This window comes from Plecotus auritus, assembly GCF_963455305.1.
Source record: "Plecotus auritus genome assembly, chromosome: 4".
NCBI lineage: Eukaryota > Metazoa > Chordata > Mammalia > Chiroptera > Vespertilionidae > Plecotus > Plecotus auritus.
This window is the reverse complement of record NC_137775.1, coordinates 143,027,682-143,052,197: the sequence shown is the minus strand read 5'-3', so window position 1 is coordinate 143,052,197 and position 24,516 is coordinate 143,027,682. Positions and strand designations below refer to the sequence as shown.

General features: G+C 43.3%; 1 protein-coding gene across 4 annotated transcripts in view; it reads left to right on the top strand.

Annotated features, from left to right (window-relative positions):
• Nucleotides 1–24,516, top strand: part of ZNF746 (zinc finger protein 746) — a 68,638-nt gene that overhangs the window by 1,900 nt on the left and 42,222 nt on the right. For 2 of the 4 annotated variants that reach the window (XM_080665342.1, XM_080665339.1), the window contains exons 2-5: nucleotides 14,128–14,273; nucleotides 14,807–14,906; nucleotides 19,328–19,433; nucleotides 21,313–21,471. In XM_080665342.1, coding sequence (XP_080521468.1) covers nucleotides 21,355–21,471 — 117 coding nt within the window. In that variant the 5' untranslated portion in view covers nucleotides 14,128–14,273; nucleotides 14,807–14,906; nucleotides 19,328–19,433; nucleotides 21,313–21,354. The remainder of the gene's footprint in view (nucleotides 1–14,127; nucleotides 14,274–14,806; nucleotides 14,907–19,327; nucleotides 19,434–21,312; nucleotides 21,472–24,516) is intronic. The other 2 variants (XM_080665340.1, XM_080665341.1) reach the window with 2 other exon arrangements.

Here is a 24,516-nt window from a genome sequence, read left to right as displayed (position 1 = left end):
CCACAGTCAACTGCTCATACTCTGAACTCTGCTGTAGACGAGTGGTCCTTAATTTTATGGTACATCAGAACCCTAACATTCATCTGGAGGGCTTACTAAAACAAAGATGACAGTCCCATCCTAAAAGGTTCTGATGAACAAGTTTTCAGGTAATGCTGATACTGCTGGTCTGGGGCCATACTTTGAGAGCTACTGCTCTAGACCTTCACACACCTGAGACCAGACACTTTCACACTGGCAGCCCCACCGAAGGTGCCTGTTCACCATTGTCCCTTCTGCATACCCTGGCTCCACCAAAGGCCAGTGCCTGCCTGGGATCATGGAGGTGGTTTCTTTGTCCTCAGTTAGTCCTCTTTCCATTTTATCATTTAGGAAGCTAAAACTCAAGAAGCCTTTTGCCTGCTCCCCAATATGGAAAAACTTTGTTCATGTGAGTCAAGGGGATCCATGGACCTTTTCCATCTAGAGCTGCCCAATGTAAATTGAAAAGCCCAGTTTATCTCAGAAAACTACAGCTTGGAGGGTTTATATTGTTATTCCAATGTTACAGGTAGGGAAACAGAAGACTAGAGGGCATCTTTGTCCCCACAAAGGAGAGTATCCAGGTTGGAACATGTTTTCCTTCAGAGATGCATTTGAATATCCTTGGTTTTTGGAGGTTTCTTAGAGCTTCTATTCAACTTCCTTTTCTTAAGGTCTGCTGGGCACTGTGGGGCACTGAGCAGAAGCTGAGATTCAGTGCAGTCTGAGATTAAGTGGGCACAGGCTCATGAAACAGACATCTTTGAGCATTTACCACGAGCTAGAAGCTGCACTGTGTTGTGAAGATACAGGGTGAATAATATCAGCTCTGCCCATAGCATCTTACAGCCTAGTAGGCAGACAAACCAGTAGACAACTAACTTCTGTCTGATGTGTTGGGGGGCTTGCTGGAGCACAAAGGAAAGGTGAGGGACAGGTGAGCTGAGGCTGAAGGAGTGGGCCTGGCTGGAGGGGGATCACTCCAGAGGAGGGATGAGTATGAGAGGGAACAGGGATGGGGGAGAACAGAGCTTGGCCAGGTGTTAGGAGTGTTGACCAAGACATCTATATACAGGACACAGGGCCTGGCCTGGGGTGACTGATCAGATGTGAGAGTAAGGGCGGGCTGCATTCACTCTCAGGTGTCTGGCTTGGGGATTTGGAGAGCTGACAGTACCACTCACTGACACAAAGGAGGAGGAGGAGGAGAGTGTGGGTGTGGAACCGTGGTGGCTAGGGGATATATAGTCATGGCCATCACAGAGGGACTAACTGAAGCAGTGAGTGTGGATCATCCCACAAAGTGAAATTAACCCAGGGAAATCACAGTGGGAAATGATAGCAAAGTAACTGGTAACATACCTGGCACACAGTATTGCCTCGTAAAGTTAGTTTTCACCTATTCCTCTTTCACATTCCTGTACAGAAGTGAAAGTCATCAGTGTTTTCTAGAACTTACCTGGGAGGAAATACTGAATCGAGGGGACCCAGATGTGCAGTCACTGAAGGGAGAAGTGTTATAGTGGAGCAGGGAGAAATCTCCAGCAACACCACTAGGTGCCGGACCATCCAGTTCCCTGCACCAGCCTCCAAATTCACCCATAACCTTCTCCCTTCACCCCTCACTCTCACACAGAGGAAGCACCTGACTTTGCCTTTTACTTCAAAAAACCCAGAGCCTATGGCCCTTACCTCGTTCATTTTTGTAACTAACGCTCAAGTATTTCTCACGCACCAGGCTGTGCTATACACTGGGATAGAACAATAAAGAAATTAACCCCTACCCTTGGCCTCAGCTTCCTCAATGCCCCACATTCCCAAAGGTTTCCATGGCTTTACCCATCCACGCTCTAGATCTCCTCCCCCTATCATCCTTTCTTTCTTAAAGAAAAGCCCTTCCATTCTCACTCCCGCCCCACTCAGAGTGGTCCCCAGATCTCCTTCAAGCTCTCTCTGTCTGCAGTCTCTCCCTCTCCATAGAGACCTGCTAAGTCAGATCCTTCTCACTCGATGATGAATTCTGGGTGAAATTATTGACGTGCAGAGTGCAAATCAGCCCTTGGCATATGTGTGCACAGATCTTTATTCTGTTCACCACTGACAAGTTCTGCCAAGGGAGAAGACACATTCCATTTTATTAACTCATATTTCATGAGCCATGTAGATGTGAGAAAGGGAGTGTCGGGGTTGGCTCAGCTGTATGCAGCAAGGATGGGCAGTGCCACACAGCAGAGCCTGCTCCTGCTGAACGCTAATCCACATGCTGCTTCAGTTGGAGGAAAAATATGTTTCTTAATCACTGTGGAAGGAAATAGCAAAAATTGTCATTGATAAATGGCAGCCACTAAATATACATTATTTTAGTATCCTGGCCAAAGAAATGGGGAGCGAATCCATAATTCTGCATTTCCACTCTGACGTGTATTGGCTGTTAGGAGCGCTTGCATGAGTTTTGGAAATGAAAGAGAAGATAAAGCATTTCTTCTATGACACTGAGACGCAGGGCTCAAGTGAAATATCTCAGGTGTACACGTCTCTCATCATTGAGAGACAACTGTTACCACATTTAAAATAACATTTTACTTTTTATCCTGATGGAGACAAATCAATCTAAACGTTGTTTGTGCCTCTTGTGTTAAGAAATCCTTCCCTTCCCTGAGAGTATAAAGACTCATTTTTAATTCAAATTGTTTTAAAGTGTTCATATTAAGATCTTTAATTCATCTGGAATCCACCATTCTGTTTGGTGAGGGTTCAAAATTTTTTTTCAATATGGAAAACCAGTTATTTCAGCACCATATGTTGAATAATTTGGTACTTTCCCAACTAGTTTGTGACTCCATTTTCAATATTTATAGGGGGACCATATATTTATCATCCAGGAAACTTTTGAGGGTGAAAGGAAATGCTATTCATATTTATGCTGGGACCACAAGCATAAACTTAGCACTTAATGTCCCATGGCAGGAGAAAATGGATATGTCCCAGCTCAACAGAGAGCAGATTCATCCTTCCTCAGCCTCTGTTCTTCTGGGCCCCTCAACAGGTCAGATGACACCCACCCACATTGGTGAGGTCCATCTTCTTTATGCTAATCTCTTCTGGAAACACCCTCACAGGCACACTTGGAAGGAATGTTTTACCAGCTCTCTGGGCATCCCTTCTTCCATTCAAGTCGACACATAAAATTAATCATCACAGTTTCCCTTTTCATATACCAAGTTCCCACATATGCATGGGCCACATGTCCTGATCCGTTCATTTGTCTATCTATTCCTATGCTCACTAGTTTAATTACATTCACTTTGTGAGTCTTGCCATGTGGCAGAACATGTCCGACCTTGTTTTCATATCTTAAATTGTCACCACTGGTCTTAAACCTCTATTTTTTCAAGTTCTAATAGAGTCCTTTTCAACATTTGCTGAAATTACAATGAACCACATGATTGAATTGAAGAGGACTGGCATTCTTATAATATTGAGTTCCCCATCCATGACTATGGAATCATCTCCATTAATTCAGGTTTCCATTATAGCCTTCAGCAAAATTATTTTATAATTTTGTCAATAAAGAACTTATGTTACTTTATTTCTAGTTACCTTATGATTTTTGTTTTTGTTATTAAGAGGATTTTTACCCTAATTCATTATCTAGCTGGTTACTGCTGGTTTATGAGGAATGATATTCATTTTTGTATTTTGATTTTGCATTGAGCAATCTAGCTGAACTATCTTGGTTCTAATGATTTTTCTCTACTTTTAGTGTTGGCAATCATAGTATCTACCAATAAGGACAGTTTGTCTCTTTTCAATCCTTCCTTCCCGTCTTTTCATTTTCTTGTTTTCTTATAGAGGCTAGGACCCTCCATACAATATTGAGTAGTAAGGGTGATGATAGGCCTCCATGTTTCTGAATCTAACAGGACTGCTTCTCATGTATTGTATTTGCTGGAGGTTCGTGGTGGGTTCTACATATCAAGTTAAGGAAATTTATTTCTATTCTTAACTTGTTATGAGTTTTTTTTTCTTCTTTTTTTAAATATATTTTATTGATATTTTACAGAGAGGAAGGGAGAGGGATAGAGAGCTAGAAACATCAATGAGAGAGAAACATCGATCAGCTGCCTCCTGCACACCCCCCACTGGGGATGTGCCCGCAACCAAGGTACATGCCCTTGACCGGAATCGAACCTGGGACCCTTCAGTCCGCAGGCCGACGCTCTATCCACTGAGCCAAACCGGTTTCGGCTGTTATGAGTTTTTTTAAAAATCATGATTCGGCATTGAATTTTATCAATGTTATCCTTACCTATTGAGTTGATGTGCTTATTCTCTTGTAATATACAGGGTGGGGGAAAAGTAGGTTTATAGCTGTGAATATTTTAAACAGTTTATTCTTGTATTATTATTTATTAATTACTGTATTGCTTTCCATATAAACTATTGCATCTCCTAATAAAAAGGTGTTGTTTTATAGGCTGGACAAGCAGCCAACAACATGGTAGCAGGTTGATTATGTTGGAAACATGATGGAGGGGCAACGATTGGTTCTCACTGGAATAAGTACTTATTTAGAATTTAGATTATATTTTTAAAGTGAAATATGTTCCCTGCATAACAAAGTAATGAGATAAGAAAACTGCACAGGAATGAGAAAAGAATCCGCCTCCCCTTTTGCCTTGATCTTCCATTGTGTAGCTCAGTGCCCTCTGTGGTCTCCCTGATGTGAATATCACTGGTCTTGGATGCCAGGTAACATACCCCTGAGAATACTATCCTTTCTCTAAATCCTTGGTGTCTTTAGGGCCTGGTGCCTTTCAGGAAGGACTGGTGTGTGTCCTCACCATGTGAATGAAGATCTGCAGAGAGAAATGGGCACGTGGACTCCCCTGCTGTGGGGCAGAGGGAAAGTGGGACTTCTGACCACAGACCATGGGCTGGTGATAGGAGGCTGTGGGCCTCACCCTAGTTCCTGGGTTATTTTCCCAGGATTCAGGGGTTTCTGCTACTGTAGTGCTGTCTCCCCTGGGTTCAGCCAAGACCCTAGGACAGTGGTCGGCAAACTGCGGCTCGCGAGCCACATGCGGCTCGCAAGCCGCGGTTTACCGCTCTGTTGACTAATGAGTTTGCCGACCACTGACCTAGACTCTCGATTCCAATAATTACAGGCTGTTTTTGTTCCTTGTGATTAAGCCCATATCCCAGTGGTCGGCAAACTCATTAGTCAACAAAGCGGCAAACTGGTTTGCCGACCACTGCCCTAGGAGCTAGCCCCGGCAGGGTCTAGGCCAGGGAGAGGAGGCAGGAGTGCAGAGTAAAAGATGTGCAGAAGCCAGGAGAGAAGAGAAGGAAGGGGTGAAGCAAGGAGGAGGAGGAGGGGGTGAGGCTGGGAGGATGGGGCAGAGCTGAGGGAGGAGGGAAGGAAGGCAGGATCTGGGGACTCAGGTTCTCAAACCTGGTGCTGCCCTACAGGAGCTAGAGTGAAAACATGTCTATGAGAAAAGGGAGGGCGTCTTTGGGGAATGGAAAGGTGAAATCATGGCCAGAGAGGGATCTCCAGTCAGTCTGCGATGGGTATGCCAGTTTCATCAGCCAACCAGGAATGAATAGAACTTACTGTACACTATGGAATGTTTGGGTTACACAGGTGAAGTAAGGTAAGGATGACTTTTTACTATGCAAGGGGGTGTAGCTCAGGGGTAGAGCATTTGACTGCAGATCAACAGGTCCCCGGTTCAAATCCAGGTGCCCCCTTGCTTTATTGCCAAATACAGATAAATGGCCTTGATACTACATTCTACTAAATAGCAATGTCTTTAGTGGGTGCAGAGTCACCCCTTTGCTCTGGGCTGGGCTATATGTATCAGTCTGGGCCAATCAGGAGACAGAAACCACATTTTAACAGGGGAAGTTTAATATAAATAATGATTGTGCTATAAAAGGAGAGTAATTACAAAGGTTCAAAGAAAACTCTAAAGGTATCTCTGAAGTGAGGGCCCCAAGCAAGAAGAAACTTAGGAGGGTGACCCTTCCCCAAAGCTAGGATTCAGACCTCATCAGGGAAGGTATGGTTGCAGCTCACCTGCCAGTTTTCCCACCCAGACCTGTTCACAGTTGCCAGGCAAGAGGAAGCAGCCTTCAGGGACACAGGTGAGCCACTTGAAAGGGTGAGGACTGGAGTGTGCAGTGTCCACACCTGGAGGGCATAGTAACCAGGTCTCCGCAGAGGCAAGCCCAGGCTGACACGTGGGAGTTGGGGTGGGGAGCATGGAGGTGGTCAGCACTCCAGTGGGGCTGTAAGGCCACAAAAGGGCTTCCTTCTCTGGGTGTGTGCCTGGGGCAGGACATCACCTGTGTCCTCACACACCTGCACCGCAGACCAAGCACACAGCAGGAGTCAGGGAGGATGGCAAAAACTTGCAGCTAGAACTGGGAGAGAAGCCCCCTCTTTTGTGCAACATCCCTCCAGCGCCCTCTACTGACAACTGTTAACATTGTGCTCTCTTAAAGGAGAAATACTGAAAGAATCAGTCTGTTATCCCAGAGCCAAAATGAAAGGCTGAGCTTAGAGAGGAGAGTCAATACATTGAAACTGGCACACCGTATGACTTGTTTTGGCCAATAGGATGTTAGCACATGTGATGCAAGCAGGGGCTTGGGCTTGAGATCTACTTGCAGAGTTGGGTTTGCTCTGCATACTTCCACCATTACTATGAGATGTGCTTACCCTGTAAGCTGCTGTCCTTCAGCCGGGGCCTCAGCCTGGAACATGGCTCAGCCGAGCCCAGCTCCCCAAGAGGAACCAAGGCCAGTTACGCCTGCAGCTTGTAGCCGACTCACCCAGGCAAGCCCAACCTAGATCAGCTGATTCCCATTCAACCTGCAAACCACGGGCATGAGAATAAATGCTTATCGTTGTGTCATCAGTGTTGGGGGTGGCTTATTATGCAATGTTATTGTGAATAAGACTAATAAATACTAAAATTGATATGTAGAAGGGGCTCCTGAAGTGACAAAAATACTAAAATACATGTAATGGCTTCATGATGAAGCAGTGGGTGACAAGGGAGCTGTTAGCAGGGAAAATAGCAAGGACAGGAAAAACAGCCTCATGATAACCTAGAAGGCAGCAAAGATATTGTAGAGTTGGGGATAAGCTATTTCAAGGCAAAATGTTGAATGCATGAGCTGTTTGTCACAGGCTGTTTTTGATAAGGTGCTACAAAAAAGTCTGAGTTCAGAAGAGAACTTAGTGGTTTGTAATTAGAATTTAGAGGCAATATACATAGCTCAGAAATGAAGTAGTTGGAAAAATGAAACCATTCTCTTCAAAACAAAGGTAAGGCCATTGTTATATAACTTTAGGGAAAAGCCAAAATCCAGAGCCTTCCAGTAAGACATAGTCTAAGACCAAATCAAGCTTTAATGTGCTCATAGCTTTAATGCATTTTATTAAGAGCACTAAAAGCATTAAGGTGGTGCCAACTATATCCTCTCAGTTGGACAAAAGTGTTCCTAGAAAGATTAGGGTTGTGGTCTTACAGAACTGTGATGTGTCCAAATAATTATGCGTGAGCTGGTCATGGCTTTTGATACATGGAGTAAAATACATAAGAAACCCACACATTTCTTGAGAAAGCTTTATTGACAAAGCATCAACAGCTCGGGCTAAAAGATACTGAGACTGGGAAGTAAAAAGAACTCTGGCCAGGTGGGAAACAAGTTGAGAAGACTGCTCAGTCAACAAAAAGGACATATTTTCCAATAATCTCTTCAGATATTACAAAGGAAGATGATGGAAAAATAAGACCTCTGAGAGGATGGAGCCAAGAATCATGCGGAACAATGGACTGGGAGCCAAGGCCTCAGCGAGGAACATTCCCTACTCCTGGAATGCTTGTTGTGTACCACTGACTTTTGGGGTGTTTTTTAATGTAACATTCTTGTGAAAGGTTGTTGAATACTGAAATTGGCATCTAGAAGGAGGCTCGGGCTGTACCAAAAGGTAAAGAAGGCATGGCAGTTTCTATAACTGAATGTGCTTCCCCTTTTGTCCAATGTAAATGTTGATTGCAATAAGTCTGTTCCTGTACCCTCTTTCCTTGTTTTGAGGTTCCCCAATTGTATAAGCCTTGGCGATGGCTCTGCTGGTAGCCGCAGAAGCCAAAATGAAAGGTTATTTTTTCCCACTATCCCACTAGCACTTCTGTCCAAACTGGTGCCCCCAACTCAGACTACACTCAGAGACGGGGTTGGCAGCGCTGTGGTGTTGTCCAGCAGCTCCCTAGCAAGTGTACGTTGTCCAGGAGCCTGGTGGGCTGGGTTCCTTTGGATCGATCACCCCTGCTTTGTGACCCGCATCTCCAACCTTTCCTTCAGTGCCATGAGCTCCCTGACACACAGAGAACTGTCTCATCTTTCTCAGTACACAGAACCACTTCCTGTGTCTGTGACAATGTATCTGGGCTTCTGCCATTGGAGTGGGTTGCAGGCAAAAGACCTGAAAGGAGAGGGAGTGGTGTGGGATTGGTTTTCTGTTCTATTTGGGACTGAAGAAAGTGGAAGCCAGCTGATTCTTCAGCGCTGAGAATCTGGGAACTCAAGGCGCTCAGTCATAAAATGGCTGAGTCATTGATCACATAGATGGCACTGCCCACGTGGGCTGGAGGCAGTTTATTCATCTGGGAGGCCCTTAGTGGATGTTTACGGCTAGCCTCCATTCTGACTGGTGAATGTCTGTGCTGTAGCAGTCATTAAATATTTTGAGCATCACTCCTTCTTAGCATAAAGTTCCCACTGAAAGACAAAACTTTCCAGCACCAGCTGTTGTTACACAACAGGATGAAGGGCTGAGCCCAGCCTGACAGCATTGGGAAGCTCAAAGACATACAGTGGAAAGCTCAAGTGTCCACACACTCTTCTGACACGAATGGAAACGGGCAGACTTCCCTATGACTACTGAATGACAGATTGTCGGAAAACAACGGCAGAATGGTCAAATTGAGATCCTAGTTGGGTTCCCAGTCCCCCATCTCTTGTATGAATTGCCACTACGGTGACAGCCACTCCAGTAAGTTTCAGAGGATGTAGGACACCTCCTCAAACTTCAAAGACAAGTTGCTACATCTTGCCCTCACCTTAACCTTTATTAGAGGTTTTTTTCCCTGTTACCCAGGTAATGGTGTGAGGGATGGTAAAATACTTAGATGCAAAATGTCTCTCTGAACCCAGCTGGTTTGGCTCAGTGGATAGAGCATGGGCCTGCAGACTGAAGTGTCCCTGATTCCAGTCAAGGGCACATGCCTGGGTTGAGGCTTGATCCCCAGTAGGGGGCGTGCAGGCACCCAATCAATGATCCTCTCTCATCATTGATGTTTCTACCTCTCTCTCCCTTTCCCTTCCTCTCTGAAATAAATAAAAATATATTAAAAAAAAAAAAAAAACAGGGGAAAAAAATGTCTCCCTGAGTAGTCAGGTAGAAGATGGGGGTGGTTTCTAGTTGCCAAGTTCTACCTATATGTTTATATGTTTTTATATTTGTAGTAATGCCCAAAGATCTTTTGTAATGTTTAGCTCATTAAACATTACACACTTAGACATCTCTCACTTGAATGTCTGTGATGGCCTAACCTTTCTGCTTTTTATCCAATAAGTTGAGATTTGTAATAAGAGAAACATCCTTGATACTGAGTTCAAAGGGATATTTGGCAAGTGCAAAGGATAAAGAACAGGAAAACACTGAAATCCTGAAGTCCCCATTCTCTCATACATCCAGTTGTGACAATAGCTATTTCTATATTGTAAACACAGCAACCATTCCTATACATTTCTTGATGCAAGAGTCTCAGTAATAACCGATGTTGTAAACATTTGGGAGGGTTTGGGTTTTTGTTTTGTTTTGTTTTTTTTTTGTTTGGCTTCTCAGTATCCATATCCCCCTCACAATAACATCCCAGTTTTCTTTGGCTACCGTCTGTTAGGACTGGAACCTAAGACCTTTTGTAACTATGAGGTGGGCACGCCCAGACACTAGTGGCTCATGCAGATGTTCTCTTCTTGGAGTTTAAGCCACAAATAAGAGACAGCACCAGAATGGCTAGTGCTGATCATGCAGATGCATACCCTGACCACTCTGGCCTCATGGTGACATTGCTGTGGCAATCTCTGAGGCAGACTTCAGAATCTCTGAGGCTTACTTGGTCCCGTCTTTCCCAAGCCATGTTCTCTGCTGCCTAGCAATTCTGTGATATATTTTCAATCAATTCTTTTCTTAAACCAAGCAGAGTATTTTTCAGCACTTTGCAAAAATCGCACCAACTGATAACCGTCTTCACCCTCTTTCTAGTAATTTGAAGAACAACATGATGACAAAGTACTTGGAATGTCCAGTGAAGTGGGGACAGAAGCTTTGTAAGCAAATCTATCTGGTTCTTTGGAAATGTGAAGACTTCCCCAAATAATAAAACCATTGGAGTCACCAAAATGAGGTCAGAGAACCTGAGTCAGCATGTCTCTGCCTATGAGACCACCAGCCTGGATTCAGGGTTCTCCCTGCAAAGCATTGGGAAGAAAGCAGGTGCGATGCAGGCAGTCAGGACCTGTCTCCACTGACCCATTTCAATTCTTGTTGGAATTAGTTTATTTTTAGATAAAAGCACCTCTTGTGTAAGTGGCATAGGCAATTGGAATTGTTTCATTTTATTTTATTTTATTTTATTTTATTTTATTTTAGCAAAACTAAATTGTCTGGAGAAAAGCAAATAGGTCATTTCAGGGATAATATATGTTTACAAAATGCATATAATTTTCTTACAAAAATGAAAGTATTCTTCCTGTTGTATTATGTCTATAACATTAAAAAGCCTTGACTACTTTTTTATGCAAATAAAAATAAACTTTTAGGACACCTTTCATAGTGGCTACATAGTATTCTCCCGTACAGCTGTACTACAATTTATTTAGCCAACCCTCCCTTTTTGGACATCTATGCAGTTTTTAATTTCCACCTTTGAAGACAAACTTGCAAAGGGTCTTGTTAAAGATGCATCTCTGTTTTTCATCTGGTTTTGCTTTTAGCATAAGTTCCTGGACATGGAATTTTTACACATATATATTTTAAGCCTTTATTTGCCAAATGTCTCTCCAGAAAAGATACATGGATGTGCATTCCATCAGCAATGTCTGAAATTATATATATATATATATATACATATATATATATATATTTATACACACACACACACACACACACACTAGTATCCTATATAATAAAAAGCTAATATGCAAATTGTCATCACGCCCTCGTGCCCTCGCACCGGGGCCAGGGAACCTGAAGCCGCGCCTGCAACCGGGCGGGGCTTGACAGGGGATCTGAGGCTGCGACCCCACCTCCCAGCGGGGCTTGACAGGGGACCTGAGGCTGTGCCCCCCTCCTGGCACCGGGCCAAGGAACATCAGGCTGTGTCCCCCGCCCTGCGAGGCTTGACAGGGGTGGGGCCGGTTGGGTCTGGGTCTTGCGTGATTTCATGGTGCGTGCGGGTGGGCAGGGACTTGACTCTGAGTCCCGCAGCGCACCCCAGACTCTGACAGGAGGGAGATTTTCATATACATTTTACTAATTTTCTTTCATCTCTGACACTTCTATTATAGAGAAAGGGCAAATAGCAATATTAAAATATTTCCTCTAATTAATTCCCTTTTAATGTGCACGAATTTCATGCACCAGGCCACTAGTATATATATAATTTAGTACTTTTTAATAAATACTTACAGATACCCATATATGGGTCATCAGCTCAAAAATAGAACACCCCCACCCCCAGGATCCCTTTGTGTCCCCCTTACTTTAAAAAAGTTTTTTTTTTTTAGCCCTAGCCAGTTTGTCTTGGTGGATAGAGCGTCAGCCTGCAGACCAAAGGGGCCCAGGTTTAATTCTGGTCAAGAGCACATGCCTGGGTTGTGGGCTCGGTCCAATGTGCAGGAGGCAGCCAATCAATGATTCTCTCTCATCATTGATGTTTCTATCTCTCCCTCTCCCTTCCTCTATGAAGTAAATAAAAATATATATTAAAAAAATTTTTTAAGCCTCAACCAAGTAGTGAGAATATTTTTCCCATTGAATTTTAGAGAGAGTGGAAGGGAGAGGGGAGGGGAGAGAGAGAGGGAGAGGGAGAGAAATATCGATGTGAGAGAGACACATCTGAGAGAGACACATCCATATAAGAGACACACATCGATTGGTTGCCTCCCGCACATTGCCTCCCTAACAGGAGGGCAGGGATCGAACCTGCAGCCCAAGTACATGCCCTTGACCAGGAATCAAACCTGTGACCATCCGGTGCACATGCTTGTGCTCTAACCACTTAGCATACCAGCCAGTCGGTGCCCCTTTCTTATCACAACATCTTTCCCTCTTGCTTGTATCCTGGTTTTTGTGAAAATAACATAATATATATATATATATATATATATATATATATATATATATATATATGGTCAATTAGGTCATGTTTGCTGGTTCTGTTATTCAGATTCTCCACATTCTTACTGATATTTTATTTGCCTGTTTTATTAGCTATTGAAAAAGTTGTGTTAAAATCTCCCACTATGGTTGAGGATTTGTCTATTCTTTTAGCTCTGTTCATTTTTGTTTTATGTATTTTGACACTATGTTATTGGGTGCATTTAGATTTAGAATTGCAATATATTCCTGATGGATTGACTTTTTTATCATTTTAAAGTATTTTATCTATAGGAATGCTTATGACTTAAATCTATTTTTCATAATATTAATATTGCTATACCAGCCTTTTTGTTTAGTATTTGTATAATATATCTTTATTTATACTTCCACTCTCCACTTTTCTGTGTCCCTATATTTAAGGTGACATTCACATATGTAGCTAATAGTGTTTTCTCATTCAGTCTGAAAATCTTATATTTTAATTGGAGTTTTTAATAAATTTGTATTTAAAGTAATGCTGCTGTAAACAGTTCTAGTTGGGCTATTTATTTTCTTTTAGCACTATAAAAATCCTTTTCCATTGTGACCTGGGTACCATCACTTCTATTGATAAATCAGCTGTCAATTGTAGGATTCAATTTTTTTTGCACATGTTGCTTTTTAGATTTCTTTCTCTCTCTTTAAAGCTAGATCAGTTAGTCAGTCAGTTCCCACTAGTTTACTAGAAATGAAGAAAAATTACAATACACATTGGATCCTTGGGTGGGACAACACAGGTGAAATGGTACTAATCAGGAAAGTAAACAGATAGGAGATATCTGTGGACAGGAGTGGAGTATTTGACTGCATATCTAGTAGTCCTTGATTCAAGTGTCACCTGTTGGCACTCTCTTTTGTTCTGACCACATGTTGACTCTGTCCTGTGTCTATGCTGCAGTGACCATAAATCTCTCTCATTGTCACTTCATCACTTTTCCATGTATTGCATATTTCCATCTGGCATATAGAAGGACTCTGCAAGTGCAGAATAAGGGGGAAGAAGAGGAGAAATCAAGAGAGTCCCAGTGTGTTTAGCACAAAAAAGGCTCTTGAAAATTAACATAGATTCTAGTTGTGACTTTGTCATTAATCAGGTACATTTTGTTTGGGGATTATTTTAATTTCTGTCTTTTTTTTTTTTTCAGATCTATACAAGTAAGGGCACAAATTAAATCAATAGCTCTAAAACTGTATGTGAGTCAGAATCATTGGGAGCTTGTTAGAAGCACACATTGTCCCATGTCCCACCTGGATGTCCATTACGTTGTTCCTGGGCTCGTATTTGGACTGGAATTTCTCAGGCTGCATCATGACCAACTTCTCTGGGGAGACTTTCAAGAGCTTTGCAATTTCAGTGTTGAAAGTGTGGTGGAATTTGTAATCTTCTCTCGGGTTGTTAGCTGAAAAATGAACAGAATGATAAATACACAATTTATTAAATTGCTTAAATGATCTAGATTTAACTCATGACCCACATCAACCAAAGCAAATGCCCAGAAAATAGTGTAATGACCACCGTGAGTTCTGTGTGGACAGCACCTTGAGCTTAAACGTTGGATTTTAAAACTTGGTACAGGCCTAATACCTTAAAACCTGTATCTCAGAATTTGTATGTTCACAGAAAAACTTAGAGCTATTCTGTCAGGCATTGCAGCAGACTGCCATCTCTGATGCTGGGAAGCACATTGATTCCAGGCAGACAGCTTATTACGAGGTGACAGTGAGCATCGCACACTGCTGTGTGCACATGGTGAGTTTGCACATGCAACACCTTCTGGGGGTTCAACCTCCCCTTGAGGTGGTGGGAGACTTGTTAGTAGGCTGGAGCCCTAAATGTGGTTCTTTTACTATATAAATCTTGTCAAAACTCCCAAGATAAAACCCGAGTTTGCAGAGTATATGATGACATAATACTAGCAAGAGCACATCCCAAGGTGGTGACAGCCAGGGTGTGGCTTTATAGGTTTAGAGTACTTATTAGGCTTAGGCAAGTAGGTGGGGGTATAGCTCAGTGGTAGAGCATTTGACTGCAGATCAAGAGGTCCCCGGTTCAAATCCGGGTGCCCCCTAAACATGTTTAGTTTTACCCACTGAACACAATGTTCTCCTTTCAGCTTTTCCCACCACACTGATTCAGCCTGCAAGGAGAAAAGAAAGCCAGTTCTTTATCAGAAAGCTTCCCCTGACAAACCCAGTTTCTCCCTAGATAAATTCAGTTTATCCAAGGTTGAGTCTGTTCTGCTAGTTTTGTGATGAACATATTATTCTTTTGTCTTTGCCCAGCATCTGAACCCTCTGAACTCCAATTCAAGAATTTACAATTGTCTCAGTCTTGGTGGAAGACAAGAGTCGTGTCTTTGGCTGAGGAAAACTAAAATGCCAGGTAATTCTTCCCCTTGAATGTTAGGAAGATCTCTCTCTCTCTCTCTCTCTCTCTCTCTCTCTCTCTCTCTCTCTCTCTCTCTCTCTCCCTTTCTCTCTTTCTCTCTCAGTAATCTGGCTTTATTGAACCTGAAGAAAATGAAAATCTACGTAGCTTGAAGAATGTTAATCCAGGAGCCCATATCATACTGTAGAAAAACTTGAGTGAATTTTTGCCTAAAGTTCTCTAGGGATCAATTGAGTTCCCATGAAATCCTAGAAGTGGTTACAGAGCTGGATGGCTGATCCAAGCAGTTTAAAGAGAGCAACTAATTAATAGCTCAAGTGTCACACTATATGGGCAGGGAACCCAGGACTTTTTCTGACTGGACTGAGATAATCTCTTATCTCCTGTCACAGAATACCTGAAATAGCTGAAATTAAAAGTAAAGGTTGATCTGCCAAACTAATGTCAGTGGAGCCTACAGCTTTCAGCAGTCTCCTTGCTGAAATAGGTTGTGATTAAGAAAGAGTGGGACTTCACAAATTGTAATGTGGATTTATGAGAGCATTTGGGAAACTCAAATTATCCCTACACCAAAACTCAAAATAACCTACACCAGCCTCTTCTTCCTGTCTGAAAGCTGAATTGCTCAGATTGAGGGGTTTCCATTGCAAGAGATTGGTTGCCCCACTCCTCATTGTCTTTCCATCTAGCAACAGAAAGATCTCAGCTGACCGTGGGTACCAGTTGCTCAAGAGGTGAAGACTACACACCAAAATAATTTCAAACTGGCTAATTTATATCAAGGAAATCGTGAACACATGTTTATGTGGATTTTTGAAGTATTTTATGAAGTAGGAAGAGTATAATTTTAAGCCTGAGTTTATTTTTATAAGTGTACCCAATTAACATTCTAATTAAAATACCACATCTACAGTAACTGGGATAAACCTGTTTGCTCAGTTGTGGACTTGAACCAGGATTCACAGTTGGCCAATTCTAAATGCATTTTACATAACAATACCAAGGAATTGTTAGCACTACTTGGTAGAGAGAATCCACAGCCCTAGCTGGAGAGGATTTATCAAGTGTGACTTGCCTATCCACTCAACAATGACTCCCTTCACTAAGGTTTCGAAAAATGCATGAGTGTGTGGAGCTTCTACATCTTTGAAAAGCATTTTAGTAGCTGTTCTCCATAGACAGGAATGCTAGCCCAAGCCATTATAGCATAAAGGATTCCCTGATTTCATTGGGGACAGGAAAATCCTAGGATATCAGAGTTCAAATTGCAAGTCTGAAGAGTACTTTATGTGGTCAGTGCCACATAGATCTTCGCTGTGGTTGATTGTCCATGAGGTCCTTGGGACTGAGAATGGCAAGCCCACCCCTGTCGTAACTGATTTGCAGATCTGAGCTAACACAGTAGCACAATAGAGATTCCTGACCTCTTATCCAGTTCCCAGATCTGAATCAGTTCAGAGACCCCGCATCCCTTGAAAGGGAAGTCTAAGTAAGCTTCAGAAAAGGACCTACCAAAATGTCCAACCATGGCTGTGGATCTTTCCCCTGGATTTCCCCAAAGGGTCTTTCAGCCATTTACCTAGAAACTCTGGGGAAAGGCAAATACCCACATATTTTAAGGCACATTGGTGATTGACTGCCTCTGTTAAAACTTTTAGAAGGTTAGTATTTTGGGGAACAACAGAATATCCCAGAAAAAACTACATTTTGCACCTTGCCCTGTTTAACCACTACCACCATCAGAGCTGACAGCCTCCCTACTATCAGCCTAACTCCTGGAGAATCCTATCAAAACCAAGGGCCAGGCCATGAGCAGAGGGAGGAAGAGCAGACAGATGTGAGGGGAAGCCTAGCTCCATCTAGTGGAGCCCAGGAGGAGGCTGTGGGGGGAGACAGGGTCCTAAAGAGGATTAGAGTAGATGCAACTGGGAAGGAGGGAGCTTTCATGCCAGCTACAAGCCATGGTTTAATGAGCTGGTGCCTTTAGCCAGGAATTTGAAGAAGCTGAAAGATAGTAGGGAGAAAAGGCTTTGGGGTCCCCAAGGAGGAGTCTCTGGACAAAGAGAGGTGAGTTCTTGGTCAAAGAGGGTCATTTAGCAGCAAGATCAGTCAACCTGATCTATGGAGATGAGAACAGGTAGTGTTCCTCAAACCTGATTTTGCATTCAAATTATTTGAAAAGTTGTTAAATGTTCAGATTCCCCAGGGATATTGATATAACGTCTGACAGGCCCAGCCTTCTTTTAATCCTTCCTAACTTCCAAAGGTTGTGAGTGACAGCCAACATTTATGGGCACCACAATTCAGAATGATTCTAAAGGCACTTCCAACTCTCTGTTAAACCATTGCTAGTTTGAAATCATCTGTAGTGAGAGTATTTACACCATGGAAATTGGCAAACACTATAAATCAATCTACTGATTGTTTACTCTGTCCCCTAGAGATCCATTTTATCATTGTTTCACGCAGTAAGTCAATAGGCATAGATGACTGCCAGGATGTAGAGGTGGGACCTGAGGAAAAATAGAGCAGGGTGGTAGGAGAGGTCATTTACATCTGTCAAGTAGCATACAAAAGAAGAAACACTTCTTAGTGTTGAAGTTGTGGATTTTGTTCAGGAGGCAAAAAGTGCTCATTAGACTAGATTCATTTTTCTTACTTGGGAAAGCAGGTCACACCATCCCAGGTTCAGATCCAGGCTCTGAGTGTTGGGACTCAAGTTTCCTCTCCCATGCTGAGTTCCTTGATAACCTGTGCACAGTTCAGATCTACTAGTATAAGAAGGCTACTTTGCTCCCCTGCAGCCCTATTCAAGTAGACTGTGGGGGACATTTGTGTTTTCGTTTTCTTTTTGGACTGCCTGAACCTTATTTATATGTTTTGGCAATCTGCAATTACATGAACACAATTTATTAAAAGGCATACCCTCATCTCTTACTACATAAACCAAAATACCAGATAGTTCATCTCCCATTGTTTGGCAGTGAGGGCTTGGACACATGCCCTAAGCTTAGCCACACCGAGTTTGTACATCAAGAGACAGAAACCCAGAAGCAGAAATTTAGACTCCCTTCTGGCACTGGCTCCAGTGGAAGACACTTCCTCACAGACTAGGGCTCTGTGTGACCTTGGCTGAACTCTGGTTGCTTGGTTCCCCTTGGACCCCTCCCCATTTCTAAGCTTCTTTCTCCAGCCTTCTCTTCAGGAATAGGTTTGCCTTACCTGTTTCAGGTAGCCAAAGTTAGTTCCTGTTTTTGCACCCAAATTTCTTAACTGGTACATAAATTGGGATTAGAAGTAGGTTTCAGGCAACAGGATATGCATGAAAATGGTATTGATGGTATTGATTATCCAGACTAGTTAGAGGCACCAGCTCATTAAAGGCACCAGCTCATTAAACCATGGCTTGTAGCTGGCATGAAAGCTCCCTCCTTCCCAGTTGCATCTACTCTAATCCTCTTTAGGACCCTGTCTCCCCCCACAGCCTCCTCCTGGGCTCCACTAGATGGAGCTAGGCTTCCCCTCACATCTGTCTGCTCTTCCTCCCTCTGCTCATGGCCTGGCCCTTGGTTTTGATAGGTCTGGGCATCTGACACAACAGCTAAGTAAATTACTGCTGATGGTCATCTGCAGTGCAGTGCCCACGAGGCAGGGCTTCCAGATACCCATTTGCTTGTTGTCATTGCATTGGACGTGTTATGGAATTGGCACAAATTTCTATATCCTTTCTCAGAAGCAGACAGTAGTGCTGACTGGTGCCTAAGGCAGCAGAGAGCCCAGGGACACCATGCAAAGCTCAATGAGAACAACTAAAACCTCCAGCAGCCATATGACTTAGCAGACAACCAAGGGCAGTGTTTGATTCTGCAAGACTGTTGAATTAGAAAGTCAATTTAATTCACAGCTTCCCCTGTGTGAAAATTTAGGGCTCTGATGCAGAAAGAGTGAGTCCCCCAAGACTTGTCATAGGCATTCACAAGATTTGTAGAACCCAAACTATACCTAAGCACAAAATCTTTGGAACCTCCTTTTGTCACTAATGAAGCCCCTCCTCCCCTCGCCCCACCCCTCTTTTTATTTTGATCTGTAAACTTCAGGAAATCCCACCATGCCCTGGGGAGCCAATTACAAAGTCACACCTTGCAAGGAAGGATCATACACAAAAATAATCTGCAAGACTGCTGATTTACAACAGGGGATTGTGTGTGGAAATGAATTCTTGACCAGGGAAAGAAAGATACAGTGTTAAACTTGGCTGAATTCTGGACCCACTATCTGCTAGGTCTGATCAAATAATAATTGAATTGATACCCCTCCCCTGGGAACTGGCTTTTCAGGTCATTTCACTATGGACATTCTCTTTGCTGAGACCATATTTCACTTGCGGTGACCACATTCCATTATCTCCCCTCCAGGTATGAACAAAGAAGTCTCCGCCCAGAAGAAAAGCCCGCCAAAAGTCCTTTAAAAGCAGCTGACTCCCGTCACTGGGTGCTGGGGCCATCCAGTCTCAGCCACCTGGTATGCGGATGATCGAATAAATTCGTAATTTCTCACCTTTCTGGCCTCGTGCGTTCCTCCTTCAGCGACGTAACAATGTCCTACCTGGAATATCTGGGGGTTACTTTGATTGTTTGCTTAACTTGTTGATTAAAAATAGAAATCAAACTTGTTCAAGGGTAGATAAAATTGAGATGCCACAAAATCTTGAAGACGAAATCTAAAGACAGAGATTGGAAGGATGGAATGTACTTATTATGTGTGACATGCGCCCCCCACCGCCACATTCCCACTCCATATCTTCAACCAACACAATGGTTAGAAGACAACCCCATCAATACAACTGTAACTGGAAAACCAAGGGATCTGGGCTGCCTGTCACTACTTGAGCCAATTAAGCAGGGACAGGGTTGAATCATATATATGAGCGTTTATTCCAATAACGTCAGCAGTAAGGGAGAGCAGTAGGTCATCCACAAAAATCTGCTTTGCACCCCAGCAAAAGCCAGCTGCTTATATTGGGTAGAAGGACAAAGATTACTTGGGGAAGTAGGCCAAAGGGATAAGAATGGGTATGCAAAATGAGCAGTTTAACAGGAAATATAGGCTGGAGGTTTGCAAAAGCCAGGGGTATACAAAGGGCTGACTAGGTTTCTGCAACAAGGTTGTTAAACTTTCCATGATAATAGGCAGCTCCCGGATTTAGGGGATGGGCCGCATTTCCAGGTGAGCTCCCAGGTCTCATGTGCAACTCCCAACCAGGTTAGAATGTGCCTTCTTTAATCAGAACAACACAATCACGGTTAACAGAGCATGTTAATATTTCTTATAATTATAGCTGATCCCCAATATTCTATTTCTGCCCTAACACAACCTTTAGAAATACATTATTTACTGAAGCTTGAGCATCTTTGAAAACCATTTCAATCCTATCTATGACTTTGTAGACTGGAAATGTTGAAAGATGCTGTCATGGATATGTGTTTTCTAATTTGAATTGAAGACAGAAGGTTCTTAGGAAGAGGCTAAAGGTTTCCCTTGACCACCTCATGCTAGGCAGAAGTGACTGCAGATCCAGAGTGTTGATTCCAGGTGTCTGACCCTATGGAGTTCTTAGCGCCTACATAGAATGCACTGCAGATTATTGTTCCATTTTTACACATCACTTTGCAATGACCAACCATGTACATACATCTTTGCACATCCATATAAATAAAGCAAATATAGCCCTAGCTGGTTTGGCTCAGTGGATAGAATGTTGGCTCTCAGACTGAAGAGTCCCGGGTTCCATTCTAGTCAAGGGCACATACCTCAGGCTAGATCCCCAGCCGGGCATGTGCGTGAGAGGCAACCAATCGAAGTCTCTCTCCACATCGATGTTTCTCTCTCTGTCTCTCCCCCTCCCTTCCACTCTCCCTAAAAATCAATGGAAAAATATTCTCCAGTGAGGATTAACAACAAAAAGGCAAATACACATTTATGTACAGTGGAACCTCATTTCTCGAACTTAATTCGTTCCAGAAGGCTGTTTGAAAATGGAATCATTTTTCCTATTAGAAATAATGTAAATTGAATTAATCTGTTCCAGCCCCCCAAATGATTCCCTGTTTCAACCTTTCTTATATGCAGTACTTATCTACTGTACTGTTTAATCTATAAACAAACACTTTTCTTAAATTTATTGAACCATCCCCTTTCACGGCCTCCGAAATGCTATCACAGGCTAACTGCTTTTCCCATATCCATTCAACAACAGTTTTTCTACTTATTCAATTGCTTGTGATTGCTGTTTTGTGAGCACTTGAACACCCTTAGCAACATTAGCATTCTTAATGGCATCTTTATGTTTTAAAATTGTTCTAATCATCATCAACAAAAGCATTCTCTCTTTTGTTTGTAGCCTGCAAGATGCTTTTTGTCACGCTGAGGCTGAAGTATCAGCATGAAAGGGTTGTTAGGTCAAAAACTGAAGTTTTGGCCAACAACCAAGAAATTTTCCTCTGTGAACAACTTGATCGAGAACCGAATTGTTCGAGATGGAAGACATTCAAGAAACAAGGTATGACTGTATTTTGCTTACCTAGTAGCTGGACACCCATAGCAGCAAGCAGTTAGATCCCAGGCTGTATATTTTTAAGTTTGGAAAAATAACAACCAAACTGTTAACAGCAGTGATTTACTGGTGAGATTAATTTTTATTTTCTACCTGGTGCTTATTTGTATTTTTTAATTTTCCTATGTATTTTCAGTCAACAAGTATTTGTTGAAAATCTATAATGCACTCAACAACAGGCAAGACACTGATGTGAGATTTTTTTAAAGCAATATTTTCTTTCATCCTCCTTTTTACCTCACTGAACTTCTCTGTGTAATAAGAATAATAGAATCCCATTCCTAATAGGTCTTTGCCCTGGTCCTCCATGCCCACTGAGTGGCTGTGATTGTGAGGTGGGGAGATTTTAGAACAAGTGGGAAAGAAGCGGTGGGGTGAGGGCTGTCCCAATGAGGTGTCTTTCACCCTAGTGCAGGGGTGGGGAACCTTTTTCTGCTAAGGGCCATTTGGATATTTATAACATCATTCTTGGGCCATACAAAATTATCAACTTAAAGATTAGCCACCTGCTATATTTAGTCAAACATTTAATTAACTCACCTCTGATGCCTTGGCAGGGCCAGACCAATTTCTCAGGCCTTATATGGCCCGGGACCGGATGTTTCCCACCCCTGGTGCATCAGCTAGAGACAGAGGAGGGGAATGTGCTGGGCAGGGCAGAGACTAGGCACTCAGATGAGGGGTCAGTGGGGAAGGGGAGGAAGCTTATGGCCAGGAGAGGGTGAGTTAACCAGGACATGGGGCTGACCCGCTGTGTTACTGGGAAATCCCTCCCAGGGGAGGCCACAGTTGTGAAATGGTGTCAATTAGGAAACAGTTGGAAATGGACTTGTGGCTCAGGGGAAGAACATCTGACTGCAGGTGAGAAGGCCTGTGCTTCAGATTCCCACGCCCAGTGAACTTATTCATTTAATAGTGATACAGGGTTTTTGGACTGGAACACGCGGTGTTCCCTGGGCAGGATGGCTTTTCCCCGGCTCTTTGTCCGTCGGAGTCAAAGAATGAAACCAGGGACCGAAGATGGTATAGTAAAGGTGGAAATTTATTGAAGAACAGGTATAGACTCCCACGTGGGGAAGGGGAAAGAGTCCTCTCAAGTCCCTTTTCCCATGGTTTTCCACAGGCTGCAGATCTGTGTGCCTTGATATCCCCTCTGATTGGTCACTGCCCCCTTCTGATTGGGTCACTATAGTAACTCCTGAGCTCACATGGGACACATGAGGCTCTCCTTCCCTCCTTCCTTATTGTTTCCCTATTCCCTCTGGACTTTCTTTCTCCTTCCCTTTATTCTGTAAATGTGTACTTTTTGCTACTCCCAGCTCCCTTATGGAAATGTAACAGTCTGCTGCTCCCTGCTCCCTTGTCTTATGGAAATGAACCCTTTTGCAACTCTGTAGCCCTGTGTTTTTTCCATGGACCCCTTCACTTTTAAAATTTCCTAAACTTGCCTATTTCACCCCCCCCCCCCAAATTCCTATTTTACCAAAAAAACTCATTTTAGTAGCACATGTGGAGTGGAAGTCTTTGTGGTCATTTCCTGGGAAGGTCTATCTCCTCTGGCCAAGTGAGGGTGTAGCTGTGGGAATGGGAAGCAGCCTAAGGCAAAGGGCCAGGTCATGCCTGCTGGCAGGGTGTGACAGGAGGGAAGTTAGTGGAAAGTGCCCAAGAGCAGTCCTATGGGATCTGGCCCCAACGCTATCCTTAATCAGGTGTGTATGCTTAGGCATGTCTCTAATTATGGCCTCTTTTCAAGCCTGTAACATGGGGCACCACATTAATTGGTGGTTCCCAATTCTGACTCTCCATTGCAATCCTCCAATGAACATGTTAACAATAGAGTCCCAGTGGCCCCACTCCCATTTATCTGATTCAGTAGATTGACCAAGGCTGAGCAGATACTGTGATGGGCAGCCCAGTTGGGTTCATCCAGAGGCCTTCCATGGATACAGCTTTTACACTGATGTCCTTGGCCATGGCTGGCTGGCTGCTGTGGACAAAAGGGGCCACATGCTGACCTGAAAAGCTCAGGGGAGGCCTGCATGGCAGTCTTGCAAACTCAGAGACCTAAAGTAACCACAAAGGATGGTCTGAAATTAAACTTTAACTAAAAGCAGTTATGGGTGGGCGGTTACGTCCTAGGCTGGTATCTTCACTGACAAGGTCAACCTTTACCTTAACTGAGCCTATCTGTCTTTTTGCATCTATGATAACATACCCTTGAAGTGTCTCAGTAACTCATAACTTCCCTTTTTCTGGACCCCCTGGGACACAACAAAATGTGCTGGGCGCCAGGACAGATACCACAAATTCCTTCATTATCATGTTAATTGTTCCTGCACCCATCTAAGTATGTGTCCATCATTTTACTTTTTATCCAATCCCAGGGGTTCCTTGCCCTCCCCTTCCCCTTTACTTTATCCCACTTCCTTAATCCATCCCCAATGAATTTCATGTAACCCACTTACGTCCCTCCTTTGATTGCAATGTATAAATACAGATGTAACCCGCCATTCTCTGGAGCATTATCTCAATTCGTTGAGGTTCTGCTTCCTGGCATATGTCGACAGTTTGGCTCAAATAAACTCACAAATATTCTTTACAGGTTTCAATGGTTTTTTTTTACGTTAACACTGCAGAGGATTGTGCAGAAGTGGGGTTGGCAAGCAGGAGCACCTTCGTCCTAGGTGGAGCCAGCCTCATGCACTAACCAGACAGAAGGGAGCAGCTGTGTCTGAGTTCTGGATATAGTTACAGAGTCAGAGTCCTTATTAGAAAACAATGAGAGGAGCTTTTAAGGACAGATACTCCTTACCTGTTCTTGAGGACCAGGACCTACAAGGGGCAACATAGAGGATAACGAACAGGAAGAGGGAGAAGACACTCTCTCTGGAGGGAGATTGAAGGGATAGGGCATCTTCTGGGGAATGCTGGGCAACGGGTGTAAAAAGGGAGTTAAGAGGAAAGGTAAAGGAGAAAGGGACAGTCCCTCAG